Source organism: Mangifera indica, unplaced genomic scaffold, assembly GCF_011075055.1.
Source record: "Mangifera indica cultivar Alphonso unplaced genomic scaffold, CATAS_Mindica_2.1 Un_0001, whole genome shotgun sequence".
Taxonomy (NCBI): domain Eukaryota; kingdom Viridiplantae; phylum Streptophyta; class Magnoliopsida; order Sapindales; family Anacardiaceae; genus Mangifera; species Mangifera indica.
The window spans coordinates 1878403-1904056 of NW_025401093.1; the positions used below are offsets into that span (position 1 = coordinate 1878403).

General features: G+C 29.7%; 4 protein-coding genes across 10 annotated transcripts in view; 3 read left to right on the plus strand and 1 right to left on the minus strand.

The window, feature by feature from the left end:
• LOC123205058 (probable disease resistance protein At4g27220) overlaps positions 1–15082 on the plus strand; it is a 100612-nt gene extending 85530 nt beyond the window's left edge. For 2 of the 6 annotated variants that reach the window (XR_006499725.1, XR_006499721.1), the window contains 2 exons: positions 14039–14152; positions 14612–15082. Coding sequence is in view for 1 of the 6 variants with exons in the window: in XM_044621865.1 (XP_044477800.1) it covers position 14039 (1 nt within the window). In the remaining 5 variants the exon portion in view is untranslated. The other 4 variants (XR_006499722.1, XR_006499724.1, XR_006499723.1 and 1 more) reach the window with 4 other exon arrangements.
• Positions 6337–8391, plus strand: LOC123205062 (disease resistance protein At4g27190-like). The gene is made up of 2 exons (XM_044621870.1): positions 6337–7390; positions 7880–8391. Exons 1-2 carry the CDS (start codon positions 6457–6459, stop codon positions 8389–8391), a joined length of 1446 nt encoding a protein of 481 aa, XP_044477805.1. The 5' UTR covers positions 6337–6456.
• On the plus strand, positions 8398–10651 carry LOC123205061 (putative disease resistance protein At4g19050). Its single transcript, XM_044621869.1, has 2 exons — positions 8398–9798; positions 10126–10651. The coding sequence occupies exons 1-2, from the start codon at positions 8398–8400 to the stop codon at positions 10537–10539; spliced, it is 1815 nt and encodes a 604-aa protein (XP_044477804.1). The 3' UTR covers positions 10540–10651.
• A 3779-nt stretch (positions 15083–18861) lies between the features above and the next one.
• Positions 18862–24197, minus strand: LOC123205108. Of its 2 annotated transcripts, none has more exons than XM_044621925.1 (7): positions 23915–24197; positions 23677–23778; positions 22802–22916; positions 22160–22275; positions 21396–21584; positions 19939–20066; positions 18862–19200 (listed from the first exon to the last, which is right to left on the minus strand). In XM_044621925.1, the coding sequence occupies exons 1-7, from the start codon at positions 24034–24036 to the stop codon at positions 19019–19021; spliced, it is 954 nt and encodes a 317-aa protein (XP_044477860.1). In that variant the 5' UTR covers positions 24037–24197; the 3' UTR covers positions 18862–19018. The 2 variants fall into 2 exon arrangements, with proteins under 2 accessions (XP_044477860.1, XP_044477859.1); XM_044621924.1 differs by having other exon boundaries at positions 19924–20066.
• Positions 24198–25654: the final 1457 nt, after the last annotated feature.

Sequence of the window (25654 nt, forward strand, 5' to 3'; positions counted from 1 at the left end):
GAAGAAAATCACGCACACATGTGGACATGTGCGGGCTGTTCCACATATTTTCACACACATGTTTGCACGTGCATGCACACGCACTTCAACCTAAATTCTCTTTTGAACGGAATATTTATAATTACTTCTCTTTGGTACTATTTCGAATGTTTAATTCATATTTTTAGGGGTTTCCAATATCAAACTTCAATCGCACCATCACCATCCGTAACTCACATTACATCTATAGCATTTTTGGACAGGCAATTAGGGTTTGTACCTACCATATGAGGCCATTTAGAATTTTTGCCTTAATTCTTTTTTGTACACAACTTCCTTAGTTTCACTCTCTGTCATAATAAATTAAAAAAACGTGGATATATTAGTTAACAAGTGGGTTATGAACATTATTTTCTGCTATCATAAATAAGGATAAATATGAATCAAATTGAATTTAAATATCCTTTGTCTCTAGTTTCATTTGAATAAAAAATAATTTGATTCAAATTTATTGAGTCAATATTAAAAGTGGTTTAAGTTCAGTTTGACTTTAACTTAAATTTATAATTTAAATTCATGATTCAAATATATATGTGATTTATATTTATGATTCGAATCCGTAACTCATTGAAAAAAATAATATCATTTAGTAATTATTCTAACATAATTTAAATCAAATCATGAGTCATATTTAAATTGAATTGACTCATCTATCTAGTTTGTAAGATAAATTGAATCAAATTTTTTTTATTTCAAATTTGATTTGATTTTAAAATAAGTTAAATCTTTTAACTTAAATTTAATTCAAATTCGAACTAAATAAATTCTAATGAAACTAAACTAAATGGTAGTGTTCATGTTAACATGTCGTGATAAAATCATCTATATATATTAGAAAAAGAATTTACAAAACGTTTCGAGAAACAAAAAAACATTTCTTTCGTTTTTAATTCTCATGAATTCATTTCTAAAATGCGTCCGTTTGATCAACTTAGTTTGTGGATGCAGGCAAATTCATCCATTTTTTTAGTAATTTTATTTATTTATTAATTTATTTATTTTTACTGAATTGGAGATTTTGGCGTGGAGTAAAGCTAATTAATGCCATGAGGCGTATTTTAGCAAGGAGTGGCTGCCAGTTAGCGAGACTTTTGTTAGTGAGTAAAAAGAGGCGTGACTATCACGCCAGATAAAGAAGCGTAGAGTCAATGAGTATAAAATAAAGCAACAGGAGTGAGACAAAAGCTGACACATCAGAAGCGCAAATGTCGCTGTTGTTCTGCCATAATGGCAGTGACCCCGCTTTACTCTTCTCCATCTCATGCGCTGCAGCACAGCCTCAGTAGAATTTACAATAAAATTTCTCTAATTTTTTTCTTGTAATTAATTTAATATGCTTATTACTTTAATTAAAGAGAAAAAGAAGACGCGACAATGGGTAGTTGAAGGATGGCTCCAAAATAAACAAAACGTAGGAAAATGTCTAGTCTGACAGAACCGTATATTGCGTATTCACAGCGTATTTTATACGTCGGCTGTATCCAACATTTGCTTTTATTAAAAAAAAGAGACATCAGCACGCCTCCTTTGTGGAATCTTCAACTTCAACCGATGAGCGAGCCAGTCTTGTTGTGACTCCCAAGGAAGACTTTTGGTGGTTCAATTTTGATTTTTTTATTATCTTACTCAACTTTGAATCAAAAATTGGAGTGTGTGCGTGTTATTTAATCAAAAATTATTTAATTAAAAAATAATTAAAGTTCTTAAAGATATCTTAAATTTGGATGATACCCAATTCTACCTATTTTATTTAGTTTATCAAATTCGATCAAATTACTAAATATATCATATTTTTATATTAATTAAATCAAATTTAAAATTAATTTCTGATTCAATCAATTGAATTGATTAATCCATCTGATTTTCAAAAAAATAATTATTGACACTAGTGCTAAAATTATAAGAAGTTTACCTTAGGAAGAATGATACAAGAGGATGTTGGAATTCTGAAGGAACTAATAAAGAAAGAGACATTAAAGTTGTGTGGACATGGATAGCTTTTTCTCACTCTAAATTATTGTCATGCTTCTCCACATACAATTAAATTATGCAAAACTAATTTGTCTATTAATAACTATATAATTAAATAATTTAATATAAAAAATAAAATAATATTTAACTACATATATTAATTAAAATACATATTAATTTTTCTACCTAAACTTTTTAAAGCATATTATAGTAATTTTACTTTTTTAAGTAAATTTAATTTTGTTTTTAATAATACCTCTTTCGATTAATTATATCACCCTTTCGACTAATTACATCAAAATATTTTTTTCTGATAATCTATGAACATTCTATGTTTGTTAGATTATATTCGTGAGGGTGCGTATAAGTGCCCGCACACACTCACACACTTATACATATCCATACATACTCATACACACTCATACGCACCTTTATGCACCATTCTTCGTACTTATATTAATTTTTTCGTTTCGTTATGTATTATAACAAAAATTGATCATTTCAAATAAGTTTTTAAATTTTTAAATCATAACCTAATAGATATAGAATACTCATAAGTTGTCAAAAAAAATATTTTAATGTAATTAGCCGAGAATGTGACATAATTAATTGAGAAATGTATTATTAAAAATAAAATAAAATTTACTTAAAAAAATAAAATCACTATAAATTTGTCTAAAAAAGTTTAGTCGAGGGGACATCAATCCACACTTATTTTTCATATATATTATTTTATTTATATGCAGAGAAAGTTAGCCCCTTAAAAAATTTGCTTATAACAATTATTGATCATATAAGAGAAGACTACCACTTTAATTGAGGCAAACCCATTTTTTCTTTTTAATTGTGGAATTAACTTCTTCGTCTTTTATTTTTTTAATAATGTTGATGATAATAGCTTGCTGTTTTCAATGTTTTGTCCTTTTAGCTAAGTTGATTAAATTTTTAATATTTACAAAGTCTTTATTCTTTTTGAACAAGAAAATTTGAGGCAAAAATATATTCCAATATTAAACATTTGATCTATACTATTTTTCACTTCTGACCTTATTTCAAGCATGTTAGGAGGAGTTCACTCTAAATTGAATTTCAAGCATGATAGCAGGAAATAATAGTATTCTTCACTCCTAACCTTATTTCAAACATGTTAGGTATCATTAATCATAAATTCAAAAGGTTTTACGTTTAGAACCTACCATCATTGTGCTAAATAACGTTCAAGTTTCAGTAATTATTTTTTTAAGATCACTCTTTACTTAAATTAACTGTCCGAATTGATTGTTCAAACTCAAACTGATAATTCAATTTAACTTAAATTGATATTTCATAGTTTAGTTTGATTCAGATTTATGGTTTGAATTAATAATTTAAATTTGTATTTGAATTTATCATTTAAGTTCATAGTTTATTGATAAAATGATATTATTTTATCTAAAGAATAGACAATAAAACCATCGATTAGAACTGAACTTAAGCCCAACCAAACCAAACACTTTCTAGTTTGAGGTTAGCTTGGTTCCAAAAACGAATATAATCTTTCGATTAGAATTTAATTTGAATTCAAATTAAACACAACCGAGCTTGCTTCTGATAGTCGACTTAATTTGAATGTAACTCAAAACTGATTTATCCAACTATATCTATTTTTATTAGAACACAAAAATGATTTTCTTATTGTAATTGAATATTTAATATATAATTACATATTATTTATTTTTTATTGCATTACTTTTTTTTTACATAAGGAAGTTTAGTTATAATTGATAGTGTATACTCTTTTTTAAGTAAGTTAGCAACAGTTTGAAAGATAGTTTTAGTTTTTCATTTATTTTTAACATTTGTGATGTTAAATTGAGTGAAAAACAAAACAAAAAAATTTTAATTTATTTATTATTATTTTTTAAAAAATATATCATATGATACGATACGATATATAAAAAAAATTAAATTTTTAATATATAATACGATATTTAATTCGATTACCATGATTATCTAATTCAACATTAAATATAAAATTATAGTGAATATATATATATATATATATATATATATATATATATATATATATATATATTTATTTATTTATTAGCATTGTTGTTAAAGCTACAAAGAGTTTCTCTTAGCTGGAATGATACAAGAACGCATAGAATTAAATTATGTGCAACTAATTTGTTTATTAATAATTATATAATTAAATAATTTAATATAAAAATAAAAATAATATTTAATTATATAATAATATATTAATATTAACGCATAAATTAATACTTATTTTTCATATATATTATTTTATTTGTATACAGAGAAAGTGAGTATCTTAAGACGCTTGTTCAGAACTTTTTCATCCTATATCTTAAGACGTTTGTCGTTTTCAATGTTTTGCCTTTTTAGTTAAGTAGATTAAACTTAAGCAGCAGGTGTAAAGCAAAAGTTGACACATTCGACAGTCCAAAGGACTATTTCCCACCAAAGGTTTGTTGCATTCTCAAATTTTTTTTAATATAAATATTCACTTATGAACAATTAAAATTAATAAAACTCTAATTTTTTTTAAATTTTATCTTTTTTTTGTCTCTACTAAACTTTAAAAATTAAAAATTTTTTCTAGTTTAAATTTTAAAAAATGACAGTTTTCCCTTAGAGTTTCGTTTCGAGATCTCTAACGTTATCTCTGACTCTATTGTCGGTGGCATCTTTCTCCCGAAGCTTTTTCTCCCTTCGACAATCTCTCTCCACCTATTTGGACACTTGATTGGCATCGAAAGAACCGTAGAAGACGAAAAATTTTATCAGGGAAGACGAAAAACTTTGTCAAGGAAGACAAAGTTCTTCATCCTCTGTCGTCTTCGTCTGAGAAGATGAAACTCTTAGTTTTCCATAGATTCTTTGACGTCGATCGAATGTTCAAATTAGATGAGAGAGGCTACCAGAAGGAGAGTGAGCTTTGAGAGGGAGAGATCGTCGGTAATGACCCCAGAGATTTCAAAACGAAACTTTACGAAAAAACTGTTATTTTTTAAAACTTAAGTCGTAAAATTTTATATTTTAAAGTTTAGAGGATAAAAAAAAAATATATTTTTAATTTATTTTTAATATTATAGATAAAATAATAGTTTTATTTTTATTATCATTAATTTTAATTATTTATACATAAATATTTGATATTATTAAAATTAAAAAGGAAAGGTCGGAAATAGTCGTTTGGCCCATTCGACAGTGCAATTGTCGCTGTTGCTCTGTAGTAGTGGCAGTGACCCCACTTTTCTCTTCTCTATCTCATGCGCTACAGCACAGCCTCACTGAAATTTACAGTAAAATTTCTCTAATTTTTTTCTTGTAATTAATTTAATATACTTATTATTTTAATTAAAAAGAAGAAGACACGGGAATGGGCTATTGAAGAGTGGCTCCAAAATTAAAAAGTAGGAAAAAGTCTAGCCTGACAGAACCCATTTTTCATAAATTAATATTTAATTTTTTTATATATTATTTTATTTATATACTGAGGAAGAGAGCATCATAAAAATTGGCTTATAATAATTGTTGATCATATAAGACAAGATAGACTACCACTTTAATAGGTTATTAAAAAAATAAGAAATTAAATTAAATACTTAAAACTAAATATTTTAAGATATTTTTATTTAAGAATAAGAAAAATAGATATTTTTGTTTAAAAATAAGAAAAATAAATATTTTTACTTAATAAAAAGGTAAAATAAGTATTTAATTTAATTTCCCTACAAAAATTGGGCAAACCCATTCTTTCTTTTTAATTGTGGAATTAACTTCTTCTTTTTTTTGGTTGTTTTTCATAATGTTCATGATAATAGCTTGTTACTTTTAATGTTTTATCTTTTTAGTTAATTGGATTAAACTTTTGATATTTATCAAGTCTTTATTCTTTTTGAAAAAGAAAAATTGAAGCAAAAATACAATCCAATATTGAACATTTAATCTATAGTATTTTTCACTCCTAACCTTATTTCAAGAACGTTAGGTGCACTAAATAAATAATATTCAAGTTTTACTAGTTATGTTTTTAAGTTCACTCTCTGCTATAAAAATTGTTTAAGCCTTACATATATTAATTAGAAATTGGGTTGTGGAAATTATTTCCTGCTATCACAAAGAAAAGTAAAATTTACTCCTAAATTGAGTTTTTTTTCATAACTGTAATTATTATAGATTATAATGTCTTCTGAATCATGCATAAAGTTGTCGGCATGTTGCTTTCTTTTTGTCTTCTTGGTGACTAACCAAACATTTTAGTCTTTCATCTTTATCTCATTTAGAAGAATAATTTAATTAAAATCGCCAATCAATACTACATACAAATGTCCTGTATCTCTTTGACCCTCTCCTCTTTTGATCTCTGAGTTCTCTTTCCTTTCCTTTTTTTCCCTTCTAATCTGTCTGATACCAATTCTTTCCTTGTGCTTGAGAATGGAAGAAACTGCTTGGAATGCTGGTTTAGAAGTTGGAAAGTGCTTAAGTGCTCCGATTGGGCGTCAGTTTATGTACTTGTACGACTACAAAACCAACTTTCACAATCTTGAAAAAGGAGCCGGAAAGCTGAAGGATGCAAGAGATGAACTGAAGGCTAAGGTTGTTGCTGCTGAAAATAATGTGGAAAAGATCAAACAGAATGTTAAGGACTGGCAGGGGGATGTGGATTCCACCATCGAAGAAACAGACAAGCTGATTCAAGAGAAATCAAACAGCAGTTGTTTCAACTTGATCACTTGCTACAAAAATGGCAGGAAAGCATGGAAAAAGCTGAACGCTATAACTGAACTTCTTCAGGAAAAAGAAACATTTGCTGAAGTTTCTTTTCCTACCACTCATGAAGTCATTCGGCTTACTAACAAAGATTTCGAGGAATTTGAATCAAGAAGGTCAATTTTCAACGATGTGCTGAAGGCATTAGATGATCCTGAGGTGGGAGTTATTGGGGTTTATGGGATGGGCGGAATTGGTAAAACCACAATGGTCAAAGAAGTTGGTCATCAAGCCAAGAAAAACCACATCTTGGATGAGGTGGTTTTCGTAGAGGTATCTGATAAACCAGATCCTAAAAAGATTCAAGATGAACTTGCGCATCAGTTAGGTGTGAAATTTGATCCGGAGGCTGATCGAGCGAGCAAGTTGTATGCAAGACTGAAGAATGATAAGAAAGTGCTTGTAATTTTAGATAATATATGGGAACAATTAGATTTGGAGGCTCTCGGTATTCCTTGTGGAGATGACCGTGGAGGATGTAAATTATTGCTGACAGCAAGAGATCTTAATGTATTATGGAGTATGGATTCTCAGAATAATTTCTCGATGGGTGTCTTAAAGGAAGAAGAAGCTTGGAGCTTATTCAAGAAGATGGCAGGTAATCAGAGAATTGTTTCATATTTTATTCATTCAGATTAATTTATATTACGTGAAATAATAAAAGAAAATTTACTCTGAGAAATTAAAAAATAATTGTAATAATTGTGCTAATTAAACTTCAAATTTCAATTTCTCTTGTTATATATCATTTTTAAAAATAAATTTTTTGAAATTGAATACAAATTTAGTTTACTAGTAAATTAATTAAACATCTCTTTTTTAGTATTTCATTAACTAATATTATTTAGTTCTTAAGATGTTCAATATATACTTCGTATAAAAGAAAAGAAAAAAAAACTCCCTTTCCTTTTAAATTCGAAGCACATAACAGAAATGCTATTAATACTTACGTTAAATGCATGATCTATAATAAAAAATTTATTATTTAAAAAATTTCAATATTCAAATGGGATCAATTTTATTATATTTGAAGCATATAGAAGACATATGTCTGCTCTTGATCTAAAATCCAGTGTCCCCCTTGCAGGTGATGTGGTTGATCAAACAAATAAGTTGAATTCTCTGCCGAATGATGTATGCAATGAATGTCGGGGTTTGCCAATTGTCATTACTACTATAGCAAGAGCATTGAGAAACATGAGACATCAATTTCAATGGAAAGATGCGCTGCGAAAACTAAGAAAACCTTCTCCAACAAAGTTTGCAGGCTTGCTAGAAAAAGAATATAGAAATATAGCATTGAGTTACAATTATCTAAAAAGTGACGAGCACAAGAAAACTTTGCTAATTTGTAGCCTAATGGTAAATGATACTACCATTTCAGACTTGTTCAAACTCATTATGGGTTTAGATATACTGGAAGAAGCTAACCTTACTATGGAAGAAGCACGAAATAAATTGGAAAGTCTTGTCTATGAACTCAAGGATTCTTGTTTGTTGCTTGATGGTTCAACCAATGAAAAGTTTTCCATGCATGATGTTGTTCGTTCAATTGCCATTACAATTGCATATAGTGATCATCATGTATTTACAGAGTGAAATGTCATGGCGAGGGAATGGTCAAATGAAGAACTGGAAAAATGCACTCAAATCTCACTTGCTGATTGTAATATGAATGGTGAGATTTGGCCTCAAGGTTTGGATTGTCCAAAACTTGAATTTTTCAGTATGAGGATACAAGGGTTTTTTGAAATCCCTGAAAGTTTTTTTGTAGGGATGCAAAATGTCAAGGTTCTAAGTTTCTTTAACCTGAGGGAATTGTCCTTGCCAACATCTCTTGGTCTTCTCATAAATCTTCAAACACTATGTTTGAATTATGGCAAATTTTCAGATATAACAATCATTGGAGAGTTGAGAAAACTAAAGATTCTTAGCTTGCGACATTGTAAGATTAAGCAGTTGGTTGGAGAAATAGGTAAATTAACTCTGTTAAGGTTATTAGATTTAAGTGATTGTAAGAAACTAGAAGTTATAGTACCGAATGTTATATCAAGCTTAATTCGATTGGAAGAATTGTATATGAGTGGATGCTCTATTTCATGGAAGCTTGAAATACTTGAGGAGTTGAAGCATTTGTCTCAATTGACAACTTTAGAAATAGATATTTCTGGTGATCAAATTTTGCCAAAAGACTTCTTCTCCAAAAAGTTAGAAAGGTACACAATATCAATTGGAGATGGGGCTACTGATTTTGGTGGGTACTTCATAGTTGGTGATTCTGGGGAGTACATGGAGGTTGAAAGCTATTCATTAAATAAGTCTGCTGCTTTAAGAACACTGAAAGTGAATCTTAATTCTATCATCTGGCAAGAGGAATTGCAGTGCTTCTGGAATGTTGAATTCCTATGCTTAGACAAATTGCAAGGTATCAAGAATGATCTCTATGAATTAGATCAGAAGGGTTTTTCTCAATTGAAATATCTTCATATCCATAATAATCCTAACATCTTGTGCATTGTTGACTCAACAAAGTGCATATCACACGATGTCTTTCCACTCCTAGAGTCTCTGACTTTTTTTAATTTGATTAACTTGGAAAAGATATGTTATGGTCTACCCTCAACAAAGTCTTTCTGCAACTTAAAAATTATAGAAGTGAAAAGTTGTGATAAGTTGGAAAATGTCTTCTCATTATCCAATGCTAGCAGAAGCCTTCCACAGCTTGAAAAAATTAGGGTGGAAGATTGCAAGAATTTGATTGAGATTTTTGCTGCGGAAAGCAAAAATCGAGCAAACAACAATGAAGTAATTGATAAGATTGAGTTTTTTCAATTACGCTTCTTGACTTTGATTAATCTTCCAAGGATTGCAAGCTTCTACTCAAATGCAAACACATTTTCAATATCACAAAGGACACAGAAAGAATTGACAATTAATTTGCAGTCCACTGATATCAATTTCGAGGATGAGGAAATTGCTATTGTCTTGCCATTTTTTAATAAAAAGGTTTGATTTGTGATAACCTTATCCCAATTTGTTATATGTCTGGATTTGAATTTCTTTAAATGGTCTTCATTTCAGGTTTTATGCTATTTTTTTTAAATGTTCAAAGTATTAAAAGAAACTTTGTTTGAAATTAGAATTTTAGTATGTGGACTGGTACCTTAAATTTTGCTTATGTTGGAGAGGGAGAAAGATACTTAAGAATATATCTTTAAGCCCAGTGACAAGAGAGAGTTTTATAACATTAATGGCATGTCATAGTATATAAATGAATAAAATGCAACTTTTGTTATCTGAGAAAATACTGACATTACATTAAATTTTGAGCAGGTTGTTTTCCCTAGTTTGGAAGAATTAAACCTAGGAGCAATTAATTCTGAGAAGATTTGGGACAACAAACTTCCAACAACCTCCTGTTGCTATCAAAATTTGAAAAAATTGATTGTGGATGGCTGTCAAAAGCTAAAATTTGTATTTCCATCATCTATAGTCAAAAACTTTGAGCAGCTTCAATACCTTAAGATAAGTTATTGTAAGGAATTAAAAGAGATTGTTGCCAGAAAAGAAACAAAGGGTACTACTACATTTAACTTTCCAAGGGTGGCCTTGTTGAAACTCAAAGAATTGCCAGAGCTTACAACTTTCTGTCATGGTAAACACAATTCAAATTGGCCCATGTTAAAGGAGTTGAAGGTGTGTAATTGTGGCAGACTAGACATATTTTCTTCAGAATATGAGGTATGAGTCTTATTTTCTTTGTTATATATCAAATATAAAAAGTAGTGCTACAGAAGGTGGCTTTTCTCTTCAATTTACTCACCTTTTTAACGTTTTAGTTAGAATTTGCTGATCAATCTGATTTAGCCTATCAAGACCTATTCTACATTATTTATTTCCATATTTCCATCCATCCACCCAAAAAAAAAGTTTTAATTATGATTTTACAGCATCACATTATATACAATATTATAATTCTGCTTTTGTTTATTTTATACTGATGAACATTTGAGTGGCGAACCAATGTTATAGGGTTTCTTTTCTTCAAAAGAGAGACAATGAAAGCAAAACTGGGTAAATTAAAATCTATTAGATAAATTATTTTGAATTTCTTTTTGAAAATGAATAAAGAATAAAATAAATAAACTTGGTATTCTAAGATTCAGGAATGTTCTTAGTAGTCTTTTACAACAAAAAAAATCTGTGTGCAGGTTGTTGTCGCCAATTTGGAGCTCGTAAAACTGCCTCCAGTCAATGCTGAACTACTTTCGGATAGTCAACTTGTGACAACTTCTTCTTGCTATCAAAACTTGACACGCTTAATTGTGGATGGTTGTGAAAAACTAAAATATGTATTTCCATCTTCTATGGTGAAAAGCTTTGAGCGGCTTGAACACATTGAGATATGCAATTGTAGTGTGTTGAAGGAGGTGATTGCAAAAGGAGTAAAAGCAAACAATATATTTGTATTTCCACGAGTAACCTTTCTAAAACTGAAGGATTTGCCCGAACTTACAACTTTCTATCCTGGAGTACACACTTCTGAATGGCCGGTGTTAAAAAAGTTGGAGGTGCATAATTGTGACAAAGTAAAAGTATTTACTTCAGAATATATGAGCTTCCATGATAATAATAAGGGTCAACATAATATTTGGGAGAAACAACCCCTCTTCTTGGTGGAAAAGGTAAGTGCCTTTCGTTTTTACTTTTACTTTTCAAAAAATAAAAGTAACATGAAAAACATTTATGTGTTAACTTTTTGCCAATGTTGTTTGCCTTCAGTACAAGTTACTTTACCTGTGCATTGATTCAAAATATTTTCATATTATATTTCTGCTTAAATAAAATACAATATTTTTTTGTCAAATTGTTTGAGAACTTCAACTTGAGCTTTATTTTGTCTAATTTGTTTGCAGATTAACCTCAATTTGGAGAAATTAACCCTAAGCAGAGTGGATGACATGATGACATTGCTGCATCAGTTTCCAGAAAACTTTTGTAGATGTACAATTGAGATCAAACAGGATAAAGCTTTCAATATTTCGGTTGGCATCCTTCAGAGATCGGTTAAGCTGGAAAAACTCGAACTCAGTGACTGTTAATATGAAGAGATATTTACATGTGGAGAGGATGAGAAAGATACAAAGATCTTGATACAAATAAAAAGTTTGGAGTTGTGTGGTCTTTCTGATGCAAAGTACCTTTGGGGAAAAGGCTCCAAACTAGACTCTCTTCTTCAAAATCTTGAAGTTCTAAAAGTATTTAATTGTAAGAGAATGATAAATGTTCTGCCATCCTCAGCATCTTTTGAGAATCTAACAGTTTTGATTGTAGAGTTGTGTTCTGGATTGATGAACTTACTCACACCTTCAATGGCAAAAAATTTGGTGCAGTTGAGAGAAATGAAAATTCATGGTTGCTTTATAATAACAGAAATAGTATCAGATAAGACAGATGTCGCAGCAGAAGATGAGATTGTTTTTGGAAAATTGAAGTTGTTGTCACTTATAGACTTAGGAAGTCTCACGTGCTTCTGCCCTGGGAATTATGCATTGAAATTTCCACATTTGGAAGAATTGGTTGTGGATGATTGTCCTCAGATGAAGACTTTCTCTGTAGGAAACTTATACACACCAAGTTTACAGAAAGTTCAACAAGATTGGTCGGATAAAGACAAATGGGGTTGGGTGGGTGACCTAAATGCAACTATACAACGTCTGCACGAAGAAGAGGTATGCATTTAGTTTAAAATTGTTTTTCTTTGATTTTCTTATTCACCTTCAAAGTTGAATTCTTGATGTATAAAATGAAATTTTTTATAGAAGTAATATTGCTACAAGATTTTAATTTTACATGCACTAAAAATGGCTTCTCTTTTGTGGATTCTTAACTCTTCAGCACACAAATTAAAGCTGAATAATATAACCGATATTAGGATGACATATTAGTTGCCTAAATTCAGAATTTTTCTCCTTGCTCCTTGTTAAAAAAGTAATGACAGAAATGTTGAAGAAAACATTAACTTTTATGTAATTTTTTGATCAATCATCAGGATAACTCTAAGTCAGATGAATTGACACTAAGTGGAAAAGACGTCACACTTACATGGCAAGACCAGCTTCCAAAACATCAGTTTTCCAAAGTGAAAATTCTTAAGATCATTAAGGATGAATCATCTAACATTCCAATTGGAATCCTTCAAAGATTTAACAATCTCAAAAAACTTGTACTACAATCGAGTTCATATAAAGAGATATTCTTATGTGAAAAAGATGAGAAAAATGTAAGCATGCTCACACAAATAAAGGAACTAGAGTTATGGGGGCTTTTCAATTTGGAGTACATGTGGAAAGAAAAATCTCATTTGGACTCAATTCTTCAAAATCTTGAAATGTTAAAAGTAATTTTTTGCCACAATTTGATTAGTATACTGCCGTCTTCAGCAACTTTTGAAAATCTCATAACTCTAAAAGTATGGTGCTGTGATGGATTGATAAACTTAGTATCATCTTCAATAGCCAAAAGTTTGGTGCAACTCGAACAAATGAGTTTGAAAGATTGTAGAATGATGGCAGAAGTAGTATCAAGTGAGGGGGGTACAAAAACTGAGGAAATTGTTTTTGACAAATTAGAGCTGTTGTCACTTGAAAATTTGAAAAATCTCACAAGCTTCTGCTCTGGTAATTACGTCTTCAAATTTCCAGCTTTGGAAGAATTGATAGTTGAGGATTGCCACAATATGAAGACTTTCTTTGAAGGAGTCTTAAGTGTACCAAGTTTGCAAAAAGTAAAACAGGGATGGTGTGACGAATTAGGATGCTGGGAGGGTGACCTTAATACTACTATTCAATTTCTACACAGAAAAAAAGTGGTACATATTCATTTAACAGTTACTTATCTTTGTATTATCTCATTCCCTTTACTTTTAATCATTGTTTCTTGAGGATAAGGTCTTGCGTCCTCATGACCTTATCATTAACTTTTCTTTATATTAAATTTATCATTATCTTGGAAATAGTCAATAACTTTGTAGACAAAAGATACAAAAAAAATTATTGAATTTAATAGTAGCCTGAAGGTCATTCGAGGCAACCTTGATATATGTACTAGTGCAACCATAAAATATCATGATTATGGAAACGTGCTTTGTTTTTCTTTACCAAACTATAGATCATTTTAAAATCCAAAATGATAATTTTCTGCACTTCGTTTGTTCACTTCATTGTGTTGTGCTTTATTTTTACAGAATATTCAGAGTTCTGGAAAGGATGCAGAGCTTACTTCGATGAAATCTCCAGAATAAGGCTCTTTTGTTTGTGGTTTGTGAGGCATTATTGCGGCTCAAGTTCCCTGAGTTGAGGTCAGAGATGGGAGGCGTTTTGTTATAATCATTTCTCTTGATCTCTGTTTCAGTTCTGACCTCACACAAACCATTTTAATTGAATATCCCTTAGCCATCCTGTCTGTGCAAGATCATTGTTCTGTTGGTATCTCTGTTTGATTTGCAATTATTGGGTTCACATATGCCTTTCAAACAAACATGAAATATGGTTGAACTTCATGCATTCATTGAAAATCTCAAGTTGGTATCTCAATGACAAATGATTCATTGAAGTGTAAACTTCAACTTGTTTCATAAAACCTTTCCCTATTGCAAGCACAGATTTAGAAGGGTGTGGTAATGGGTACAAAAGAGCCTGAGATCACCTTGTTGAATCTTAGGTCCTCTTTTAAGTCTTTTGATTGTTCTTCTGCAAAAATTGGTAACATTTATCTGGTATCAAACTTATTTCCTGCTTTTGTTTTATTTATGAAGCAGTTCTGGGATCATCATTTCTGTCGCAAAGCTCTCTCCTGGCCACGCAGCTTATCGTTTCTTGGTAAGCTATCAAAATGGGAAGTTTGTGCTTGCATACTGCAAGTTTCCTTGTGTTGATTTATTCGAACTTGCAAAGGCATTTCTGTCCAAGATCAAATATCAGAGCCAAGTTCTAAATCAATTTCAATTGATATTTTTGTTTATCTTGTCCAGCTTCTGGTTCAAGGTGTTCTGCTCCAGAATAGATTGTGGATCCTCTGCTTCCTTGGTTCCCTGTATTTTTGTTGTGGTTTTATGACGCTTGTTTCTCTTTACTTTGTATTAGCTGATTATAAATTTATAAGTTTCTTCTTGGGAATACTGCTGGGATTCTTGAATTTCTTTTCTATTCATGTATATACATACAAGAGACATTTCATGATGCATTCAAAAATCTTGTGCCCTTAATCTATAACCAAATATTTTGCTGTAGCTTTGTGTTTTGTACAGTAAATTTAGTTAACTTGTTACATATTTTTGTCTTTACCAAAGAATAATAAGAAATGATTTGTAGCCCTTATTGTTTTTCTCTATAACCCTATTTTAATTTTTAGTGAGGATGAAACTGTTTTGTTTAATATAAAAAGAGTGTTCTTCTTCATTCGTACTTTTAATTTAAAGCTTTATATTTATAGTTATTAAAAAATTAAAAATAAATTAATAGAATAATCACTAGTTTAAAAAAGAGTTTCAATAAATTTGTTATTAATTTGCAATAGACCCATGTTTTTTCACTATTTATCAAAATCCCTTGAAGGTTAGTTAAAAAATTGCTCATACGATGACAATTACACACACATGCATACAGGATTCCAAATTACAGAGTTTGGTGCAAGAAGGAATAAGAATTGAAGGCTTACCTTTCCTCCGGCGATCTCAATGGTCTTCCCGTGGTATAGGTTTCCTTAATAATTTCCTTCCCTGATCGGTGCACAAGTTCTCCTCTCTCCCTCTCTCTCTCTGTATGGGTGCTGAGTAAATCCAAACAAATTCATCAATCTCTTCTTTTTTTGTTTTTCCAACGCCTTGGCTTTTACATATAGGCTGGAGATGGTAACCTTCAAGGCAATTATCCCCTATCCACGCTCATCTTTCACACATGTTTGACATTTATGATCGTCATGGGACCATGGTTTTTAATTCTCAAATCAAATAGGTAATATATGGATAATTTTCCAAATCCAATATTATCTAAATATATATACATATATAAATGCAGAAAGATATTTATAATAAATGCACGATAGGCACAATCTTTGGATACAGGAGCATACACACAATTTAAAACCCAAAAAAAATTGAGTAATAGAAATTGACTAAATTGCCCTTTATATTACCTAGGAGTATTACATAAACTTTTTTAGGCCAAAGGACAATTTCCCACCCAAATTTTCGTCCAATCTCAAAAGCACATTCATGACAAATGAAAAACTTAAACACTCACTTATGAGTTAGCTATTGTTAAAATTTTTAATTAGAGATACAGGTAAAATTGTCATTTTATCCCCAAACCATAAAACCTTAAAAATCTATATTATTTCTCTCCCTTAATTTAGAAAATTTATATTTTCCCCCCATGATTAAACTTTAAAAAAAATTCACTTCTCCCTCTTTCTAGGTTTCATCTTCGATGGCATAGAGAATTCGACCGGTTATCAAGAAGAAGTGATAGTCTTCTCTGAGGAAAAACAATCTTTTGTTATCGAAATCTGGACGACAAAACATTGTCATGTCTAAACAACATAACAAAGGACAATGAAGTGTTGTCATGTTTGGATGACATGATGAAGGACAATGATGCATCGTCCTTCATCATGTCTTCCAAACGATAAAAGATGACTCTTTGTCATCCTTTGTGGCTAAATTTGGAAGATGAGTGGAAAACATCGATCGTCGATCGAAATGGTGGTGGCTGGAGAAAGAAAACAAACTCTAGTGGTGAAATCTAAATTTTTCAAACTTTAAAAATAGGGTAAAGTGTTAGTTTTTAAAAAGTAGGGCGGAAAATAATATAAATTTTAAGGTTTTATGGTTTAGGAGTAAAATAATAATTTTACCCCTGTCTTTAATTGAAATTTTTTATGGTTGTTAACTCATAGATGGGGGTTTGAGTTTTTTTATCTTCCGTGTGTATAATTTTGAGATTGGACTAAAATTTGTATGGGAAATGGTCCTTTAGCCACTCTTTTATTGAAATAATAATATTAGAAAGTGAAATTATTATTTTATCTCATGTATCTCATTTTTCAAAATTATCGTCTAAGTCTAAATTAACAAAAATTAAAAAAACCTTTTAAATATCCAAATTATATAGCAAAGTTCTTATTTCTATTTACTTCCACCTTTACCTTTTCTTCCTTTCTTCCTATAGATATGTGTATTTTTCATAAATTGTATTTTAATTTTACGGTGTTAAAATAATTTTTAAAATGTTTGGGTCTTTTTGAGAAAATTTAGGGGGTTATTAGTAATTCAAAAAATTTGTGGTCTTTTAAAAACTTTTTATATATTAGCCTATCCTGAATAGTTTTAAAAATGATAGTTATAGTAAAAAAAAGTTGAACGTAATGTAATAAATTATAAGTATAAATGTCATATTACAACTATTATGGTAGTATATTAGTTTCAAAATATATGGAGGTTTAAAAAAAATTTCAAAAATTAATTTATGAGTTTTTAAACATTTTTAAAGGTTAAGTTGTCGGGTTTAAAATGTTTTGGTTTAATAGAAAACTAGTTTTTGTTTAAATTAATAAATAATAAAATTAATATTTTGCCCTTATGTCATTAGTTTTTTTCTTAATAGAGTTTGATTTTGCATGAAAAAAATACTATTTATGTCAACTATGAGTGAAAATGTGTTTTAAGACTAAACCTTTGGTGGGAAATACTATTTTATTGTGAGGCATGAAAAATTGGTTGTAATTGAGAGGTTCTTGCTAGATCTAACTCGAAAAGCCATAACATTATGGGATGCTTGGTTCACAAATATAATATCTTATTCTAAGGGTACGTTTGGTTAGAACTTATTAAAAATTACTCTTGTAATTTATCTTTTATTACTTACATTATTTTGTTTGGTTTATAAATAATAAAATATTCTAGTAATATTTTATTATCAATAGTGATATGACAATAATATAAATGGTAATCTGATTACCATCTCTATTTTAGGTATTAAAAAATTATTAAGATAATCTTCATTTTATTATAATTATATCCTTATTTATTAATTTTTTACAACAAAAATAATCTTATTTTCAATTAATATAACAAATAACATAAAAAAATATTTTAGAATAATTATACCTAAGGATATTTAAGTAAAATAATATACTAATATTATTTTATTACTCTTACCAAAACATAATAATTATTTATATCTATCCAATTTGTCAAATTTTATCAAACATAGTAATAATTTATACCCAATAATCATCAAGATAATTTATCTTCAAGGTAATTAATTAATTTTAGTAATAAAATATTCTCCAAACCAAACACCCCTAAATAATCTATCTTTTATAATTGATATTACTTTATTTAGTTTGTCGAACAATAAAATATTTTAATAATCTAATATTACCAATTATGATATAACAAGTAGTATGAGATAATCTAATTATTATCCCACCTTATATATTAAAAGATTAGATTACTAAAGTAATGTTGATTTTGTTATAATTTTATTTTTACTTATTAATTTTTAAGAAAAAAAACTTTATTTTTAATTATTGTAATAAATAATATTAAAAATATTTTATAATAATTTTTATCCAAAAATATTAAGTAACATAATAATTTATTATTTTTAATTAAATATAATAATTATTTATAATTATCAAAGATTAATAAATATAATAATAATTTAAACTAAAAATCTCTTAAATAATTTATTTTTATAGTAACCTTTTATTACTCTTTCACTTTTTGTGAACCAAACTCAACTTAAGCGTCAGCTGCATCGCTAGGCAATACTTGTTGAATTTGAAGAGGAAATGGGATAAAAACATATTTATACCTCGACAAGACAAATACGTTTAACACTTCTAAATATATATTTAACAAATTCTTCATAAGCCAAAATTCTTGCAAATCTCACTAAAAATTCCAAAAGCCCTGGATTCTTGAAGCTTTCTATTTTTATGATAAGAGTTCTTAATACTGACATCGATAAGCAATGCATCCATAAAAGAAATCAGAGGGTCAGATTCATGTTAACTTTTCTTCAAATGACATTAAATAAATTTTCATTCTGTCTCCCAGATAAATATTTACAAGATATCTTAGATTGTACCGAAAAGGATTAAGGTTCAAGTGCACAAAACGGTAAACAATATAGATTTCAAACTCAAGAAAAAAACATCTTCAGGCACTCAGTTGCATCGAGAGAATCGAAGAGAGCTTGAATTTCCGGACTTTGCTAGAATCTTGTGGTTGAAATATAACTTCAGTACTTGATCTCACAGTTACTTCCTTCCACTCAGAAGTTGACATGCCTTCACTTCGGTAGTCACGAGGACAGTACAAAACTTGGAGGCGTGAAGGAGCTGCAATTGCAATTAACAGTAAAATCAAAATAAGGGCAAACAGAACCATTATAGCATAAACAAGATTGTGGTATCTTCGTATATTTGGTTTTCTTTTCCCACACAAGGGTGGGAGGGAGAGAGAGCTGACAGCTGAATTATGGACTCATTTTCAGGCACAATAATTGGATCATGAATGGTTAATTAATTTTTGCATCATCGGCATTGATATTTGTTGCCACTAGATCACCTAAAAAGCCTTCTATGAACAATGCAACTAATATGGCAACCTTAAATGATAAATTCACCATTGTTCCTCTGCTCTTACATGTCAAGAAACAAAACAAAACAAAAATCTTGCTTCAATCCATTTACCTGATTGGTATTCAAACGTAAATCATATTAGGCTTTTATTTACAGCAACAGGATGACTTGCAATTTGCATTCCAAGATCATGTGACTTACCTAATTTCTTCCCTAGACACTGAACAAATTTTGATATTATTGAAAAATAGGAAATTTATTTTAGTTTGCATAAAAGAATTGGATTATATTACATGGAAAAGCATTAATAGAAGTAATAATTTTATACCAAGTCAAAGTACTAGTGATTGATGGATGAAACATAAGGTTTAAAGCACCCAACCCTCTCCAGTCTAAAATATGATGTATAAGTTCACATTTCTTAGGCAAAAAGTACCATAAAAGAGAAAAGAAAAGAGTTATAAATGCTTGAGAGAATACCTAATCCAAACATACTTGTCTTTTGGATGACTAGACGACTCACTTTCGATCTTTTGACAGATCTCAAAGCCTGTGTATCTTCTTGTTTCCCTTTAAATTCGAGAAATTCCCCTAGGACATATTTATTACCTTTAATTTCCAACCTGCAAATAAATAGTGAAGTTTTTGTATTTTTCCCTCAAATGGCTACAATGTACAAAACACATCAAATTTATGATGGAGAATAATTCAATCAAAGAATAACCAAACATATGAGAACATTATACTATCTGTTCCACAAACTTGGTGGGATGCAACATGTCTGACACAGGTCAAACCAAATTCTAAGGCTATTCAAACCAACCAATATATAATTAAATTGAAGTCAATGAACAAAAACAATTAAAGGTGAGGGCACCCTCAATGTTCTAGATTCTAATATTCATGGTATCAATGTCAAACAGGATCTTGCCAGAGTCAAGCAAGAGTGAGAGACTCTAAGCATATATTTTCAGAAAACAACACAGAATCAATTTTGTCCATTGAATTTGGATCCTAATATAGAAATTACTTGTAAAAAATAAAAAATTATTAAATTGAATTATAAACAAGTTATGCATTTTAAAAACCTAAAATCAGCTAATTGCAGCCTACTATGTGAAAACCATGTGCTAGCATGCAATTTCAGTACAAACATGGATTTTACATATTCTTTGGAAAAAGATGGACCACACATCTACACCCAAAAAACTTAGACTAAAACATCAGTCTGGATATCTATGAGATAATATCTAGCACCAGCTTAGCAACATTTTATACAATAAACTGTGGCCATTTTATCAGATCACAATCTTTTTCCACTATGAGAACAGAAGCAAGGATGATAGGTCTATGTAAAACAGTTCATTACAGCTAGTTTTGTTTTATTTTTACAGCAACCAGACAATTCAGGGAGTTGGACCAGAAATCCTTGCAAAAAAATTAAACATCATAACTTTAACAAGTAATCACAACATGCTTGTTTTCATCACTGTTTGTGTAAGTGCTTTAATCTCTACTATTCAGGTTCATCTTTACAAACATGAGTAAGATACATATAAGTAACATACAAATGTTGCTCATACATGTAAACTTGTTTTCATTACTGTTTTTGTAATTGCTTTAGTCTCTACTATTCCAGGTCATCTTTACATACAAGAGTTAACATATGTATGTTAATCATACATGTAAACTTGTTTTCATCACTGTTTTTGTAAGTGCTTTAGTCTCTACTATTCAGGTTCATCTTTATGTACAAGAGTAACATACATATGATGCAGACGATTGGATTGCAGGTTTTACTATCTATGAACTAAGATTTTCTTGATTGGTATCTATATTATCCACCAAACAGTTGATTGGCATAATTCAATATATGCAAAAGAAAAAAAGAGTTAAAATACACACAGACTATTACGGTACAGAAAAATTTAAAAAAAAAAAAACACCAAAACCTGTCCCAGATTGGAGCTGTGCCAAGAATGAAATTGAGTTGCTGATTAATAGATTCCTGCATCTCTTTTTTTCCACCACTAAAGGCACCCTTAATCCAGCCAGATAGCATATTTTTTTGTTCTGGTTTCAATAGTGTCCACTGCTCAAAGGTAATGACCTCGGGCGGAAAATTGCCTGAATAAATGGAGCTAAAAAAATAAAACCAAATTTCACAAGTTAATCACTGATAGTCCTCAAATATTTTACAACTAAGTGTAATAAAATCAGTGCCTTGCCCTCAGAATATAAACACAGTTAAGGGCATAACTATTGAAATGGATTCCAAATATGCAAATTCCTTTTCTGAAATATTTTCAATGTCATAATCAAAATCATTCATCTTTCTCTCAGTGCAACTAATATTTATAAGCAATAAAAAGCTCCATGACACAAAATATTTATGTTGAGTTTCAGCACTATAATCAACTAGGTCAAGTGCATAACCAAGAAATTTTCTACCCAAAAACTAGTCAGTCTTTGGCTGCTTCAAACATAGATAACACATTACATTTATCACCAATAGCACAGGCATAAATTTATTGTTTAAGATATTTCATCAAAATTACAGTAGTAGATATGGGACAATATAAACAGTAATTCTGTTATAATGGGATATGCATTCATCAGTTAAAGCAACTGAAAAGTACATCGAAGCTCCCCACTTGCAGCTGAATATACTAAACTGCAATCCTGGGCACACCAATACGGAGATTTAAACACATACCAAAATTTTGGATTGGGAAGTATCACTTTGTAAGAGAAATATCCTTCTGGCAAGGCGACTCCCCTTTGTTCAAGATATGATTCAAGAACTGAAGCTTGTTTTTTAACTTCCTCCACCTGAGACATAGAAATTACAAAAAAAAAAACAATTATTAATAAAAATATCTGTGTGGTGTATTATCCTCTGCGAAGCTACAGATATTGGAGACTTAAGGACTGGTGAAGAAAACCAAATGAAAAGAAATATTTAAAAATCTGATCAAAACATCTTCTAAAATAATGGAGAACAATTGTTCCATAAAGGAGCTGTACACAATGAAATACTACTAAGCTCACAACACATGGCAACTAGTTCTAAAAAATGAAAAATGCCATTGCAATACTTTAGCTCATTCATATAATTACAATGTCATTACAAATTAAATCGCCCACAAAATATGAAGTTCAGAAATGAATAAAGATATAGAATAATATGCAGTTAATACAAACACAGCAACTGCAACAAGAAAGGATCAATAAATTTTATAGTCTTAAATTCAGCATAGATAACAGTGATTGAGTTTTTAAGGGTAGCCATGTGGAACTATCAATACCAGAAGCATGCCTAAGGTCACTGTAGAAGAGACATATATAAGAGACTTACAGGGTCAGGATAATGCTGTGCTCTGTGGCCATGCTGGCCTTCACAAACCCAGCTGCCATCTCCATTGATTGATACAAATCCCGAAAAATTCTTCACAGAAACCACCACGGCCTCCCTGTAAAAAAACATTAATTATATTGCCATGAATATTGAGAAAGTAAATAAAGAATAAATAAATAGAGAATAAAACTAGGATTATGCTACCGTAATTCATTACATGAAATGTCAAACTAGACATTTACACGGCTATTTTGCTACTCATTTTCTGTTGACATCTGCTTTTTTATTTTCCAAATCAACTCATATAAATACATAAGTTTAAAAAAGTGCCATGGAATTATGGAGTTCACAAAATTTTTTCTTATAGAAAATTCATTTGACAGTAAATTCTATGCCCAGATTAATTCATGCATTAATGTGCTAAAGGAATGGATTTTAAAGTGCAAGATTTCAGGTCCCCACCTGAAACTTTCTGTCTCGCCATAAGTTTTTGCATTACAGATTGAGTAAAACTACATAATTATACAAACTATTCCCCACAATCTGATGCAAGAACCCTGTATGTTTAAAATATCATTAATCTAATTTGTTTAAATTATCTCTAATTTAAAATCATCAAATTTTATTAAAACACTTCAATTTATTCTGGTTGAGTTTGTATAAGGAGTTTCTATATGCAGTATTATTCTTACATATTTGGCTCTGTAGCATTACCCATCGGTATTTGAGCAAGACCACATAACTTAAAACACAACTAGTTAATTTAAGCTCGTTCTACCAGAATCTACAGTAGGAAACAAAATTCTTCTATTTATCAGCTAAACAAATAAAAAAATTTGAACATCAATATATGTGATAAAAAATGAAAACTTTACCCCTTAGTAACAAGAACAATATCTATATTCTGTCTCGAACCCGTATCCGGATCCGGAATTCGGAGCCCCACGTGTGCCTTACCTCCATAAAGCTTCTCTAATCTACAAATTTAGTAAAATTAATAAATAAAAAATTAGCTTTCTAATCAGAAACCATAAAAGCCAAAATATTAATATAATTAAGCTTAAATAAGTAGAATTTTTAAGAAAATACTTTAAAAAAAGTAAAAAATTAAACCTATTTGCAACCGAGAAAATCGCAATAGAATCGGAGGTTTCGATGTCCAAAACATCGTCACCGCAGAAAATTCGCTTGAACAGTTTGTAAATTACGAGACCGCAAAGAATCTGCACCCACATGGTGGTCGGAATCGGCTATGTTTGGTTTCCCTTAAATGAAATGTAGTGAATTTTCCTGGAAATTTTGTTTAGCTTCAAAATTCCTTTTGTTAGTCGACGAGGAGAAGAAACACGGCAACTTAAGAGCGAAGTAAAACCAATGGGCCGTTCGGCTTGGTAAAGACAAATGATCTTCACAATATTAATTTAATTTAATAAAAAGCCTGAATACCTCTTCCACCCAAAACTTTGATTAAATTACTCTTGTACCCTTTAAGTTTGAAAAATCCATTTTTCGGTTCTTTATCCACTTTTGTTAATTAAAATTGTTTGGTGTCACTTTAATTTCCTAATTTGTCCCTTTTTAGTGGATTACAAAACTACTTTATGCACTTAATACAAATGTCAATTATAAATATGTTTTTATATTAAGTAGTATTATATATACAATTTTTATATATAATAAATAATATATCATCATATAAATAGATTGTTAAAAATTAAAGATAAAACAACGTTTAATCACATAATGAAATATCATTATATATATATAAAGCTGTATATATAGTTTTATTATTTATATTTACTAAAATTATAGAGATACCAAGTCCTTATTTTCTCTTTTTTTTTCTTCTATTCTCTCTTCCCTCTCTTTCTTCTCTCAACATCTTTAGTGGTGCATCATTGTATTAAATTCTCCACATCTATATCAAATTGTTTCCGATTATAATATTGTTGGTGCAATTTCTCGTACTAGTAGATTTATTTAAATCAAAATTTTGTGTAAGTTAAGCTATAATAGTAGTAATAAAAAATTGATTAGACTCTTGCTGATGTGAAACCGACATATTGAATTTAGATTCTTACGCACAAATAAGCTAAGATAACAACGATTAGAATTTGAACAAACTTTTAATTGAACAGAAGAGTAAAAATTCAATGTACTAACAAAGAATACTAAATGTTCAATGAAAAATTATAATTACTATCAATGTAATGGAGGAAAAGGTGCAAATAAGCTGAACAAAACCGAGTAGTAATTGGCTTAAGCTCGACCCAAGAGCATATATATAGAGCTCAAGCTCACTGAGTTGGTAAGATCTTGACTTGAGTTTAAGCTTGAGTTAAAAATGGCTTACATGAGCTTGGATTAAAAAAAAAAAAAACAATCACATTTTAACTTTATATATTATATATTTACCAATTATCATCATATTTTTAAAATTAAAAAAAAAAATCTCATAGTGTAAGTGCAAGATTAAAATTTTTAAAATTTTATTGATATTTTACTCTAATCGAGTTATGAGCTTGTAAACTCACTAAACTAGTCAATGCCAAGTTGATGCTTAACTCAAGAGTAGAACTCAAGTGACTCTAACTCGTGTTTAACTCGACTCATTATTGTGAAATGACTTTCTTGCTTTATTTACATAACAGTTTTTATTAAAAAATTAAATCATACGTGCACAAATAAACTTTTCAAATTTAAACTATTAATGATCGTTATTTGATTGAAGTTTGGGCTGCATATAATCATTCCACCTAATAAAAATATTACACATTTTCTAAAGATATAATCTTTCATAGAAACCCAAAAATTTTCAACCATTCAATGCAACAAACAAAACCCAAATTGCAA

Bases quoted from the DNA above. Each gene is read 5' to 3' on its own strand.
- LOC123205062 (XM_044621870.1), top strand. From the start codon at position 6,457: ATGGAAGAAACTGCTTGGAATGCTGGTTTAGAAGTTGGAAAGTGCTTA. The intron at 7,391-7,879 runs GTAATCAGAGAA...TCCCCCTTGCAG, and splicing joins CTTATTCAAGAAGATGGCAG to GTGATGTGGTTGATCAAACA.
- LOC123205061 (XM_044621869.1), top strand. From the start codon at position 8,398: ATGGCGAGGGAATGGTCAAATGAAGAACTGGAAAAATGCACTCAAATC. The intron at 9,799-10,125 runs GTTTGATTTGTG...AATTTTGAGCAG, and splicing joins TGCCATTTTTTAATAAAAAG to GTTGTTTTCCCTAGTTTGGA.
- LOC123205108 (XM_044621924.1), bottom strand. From the start codon at position 24,036: ATGTGGGTGCAGATTCTTTGCGGTCTCGTAATTTACAAACTGTTCAAG. The intron at 23,779-23,914 runs GTTTAATTTTTT...CTAAATTTGTAG, and splicing joins ATTTTCTCGGTTGCAAATAG to ATTAGAGAAGCTTTATGGAG. The intron at 20,067-21,395 runs GTTTTGGTGTTT...ATTTATTTGCAG, and splicing joins ACAGCTCCAATCTGGGACAG to GTTGGAAATTAAAGGTAATA.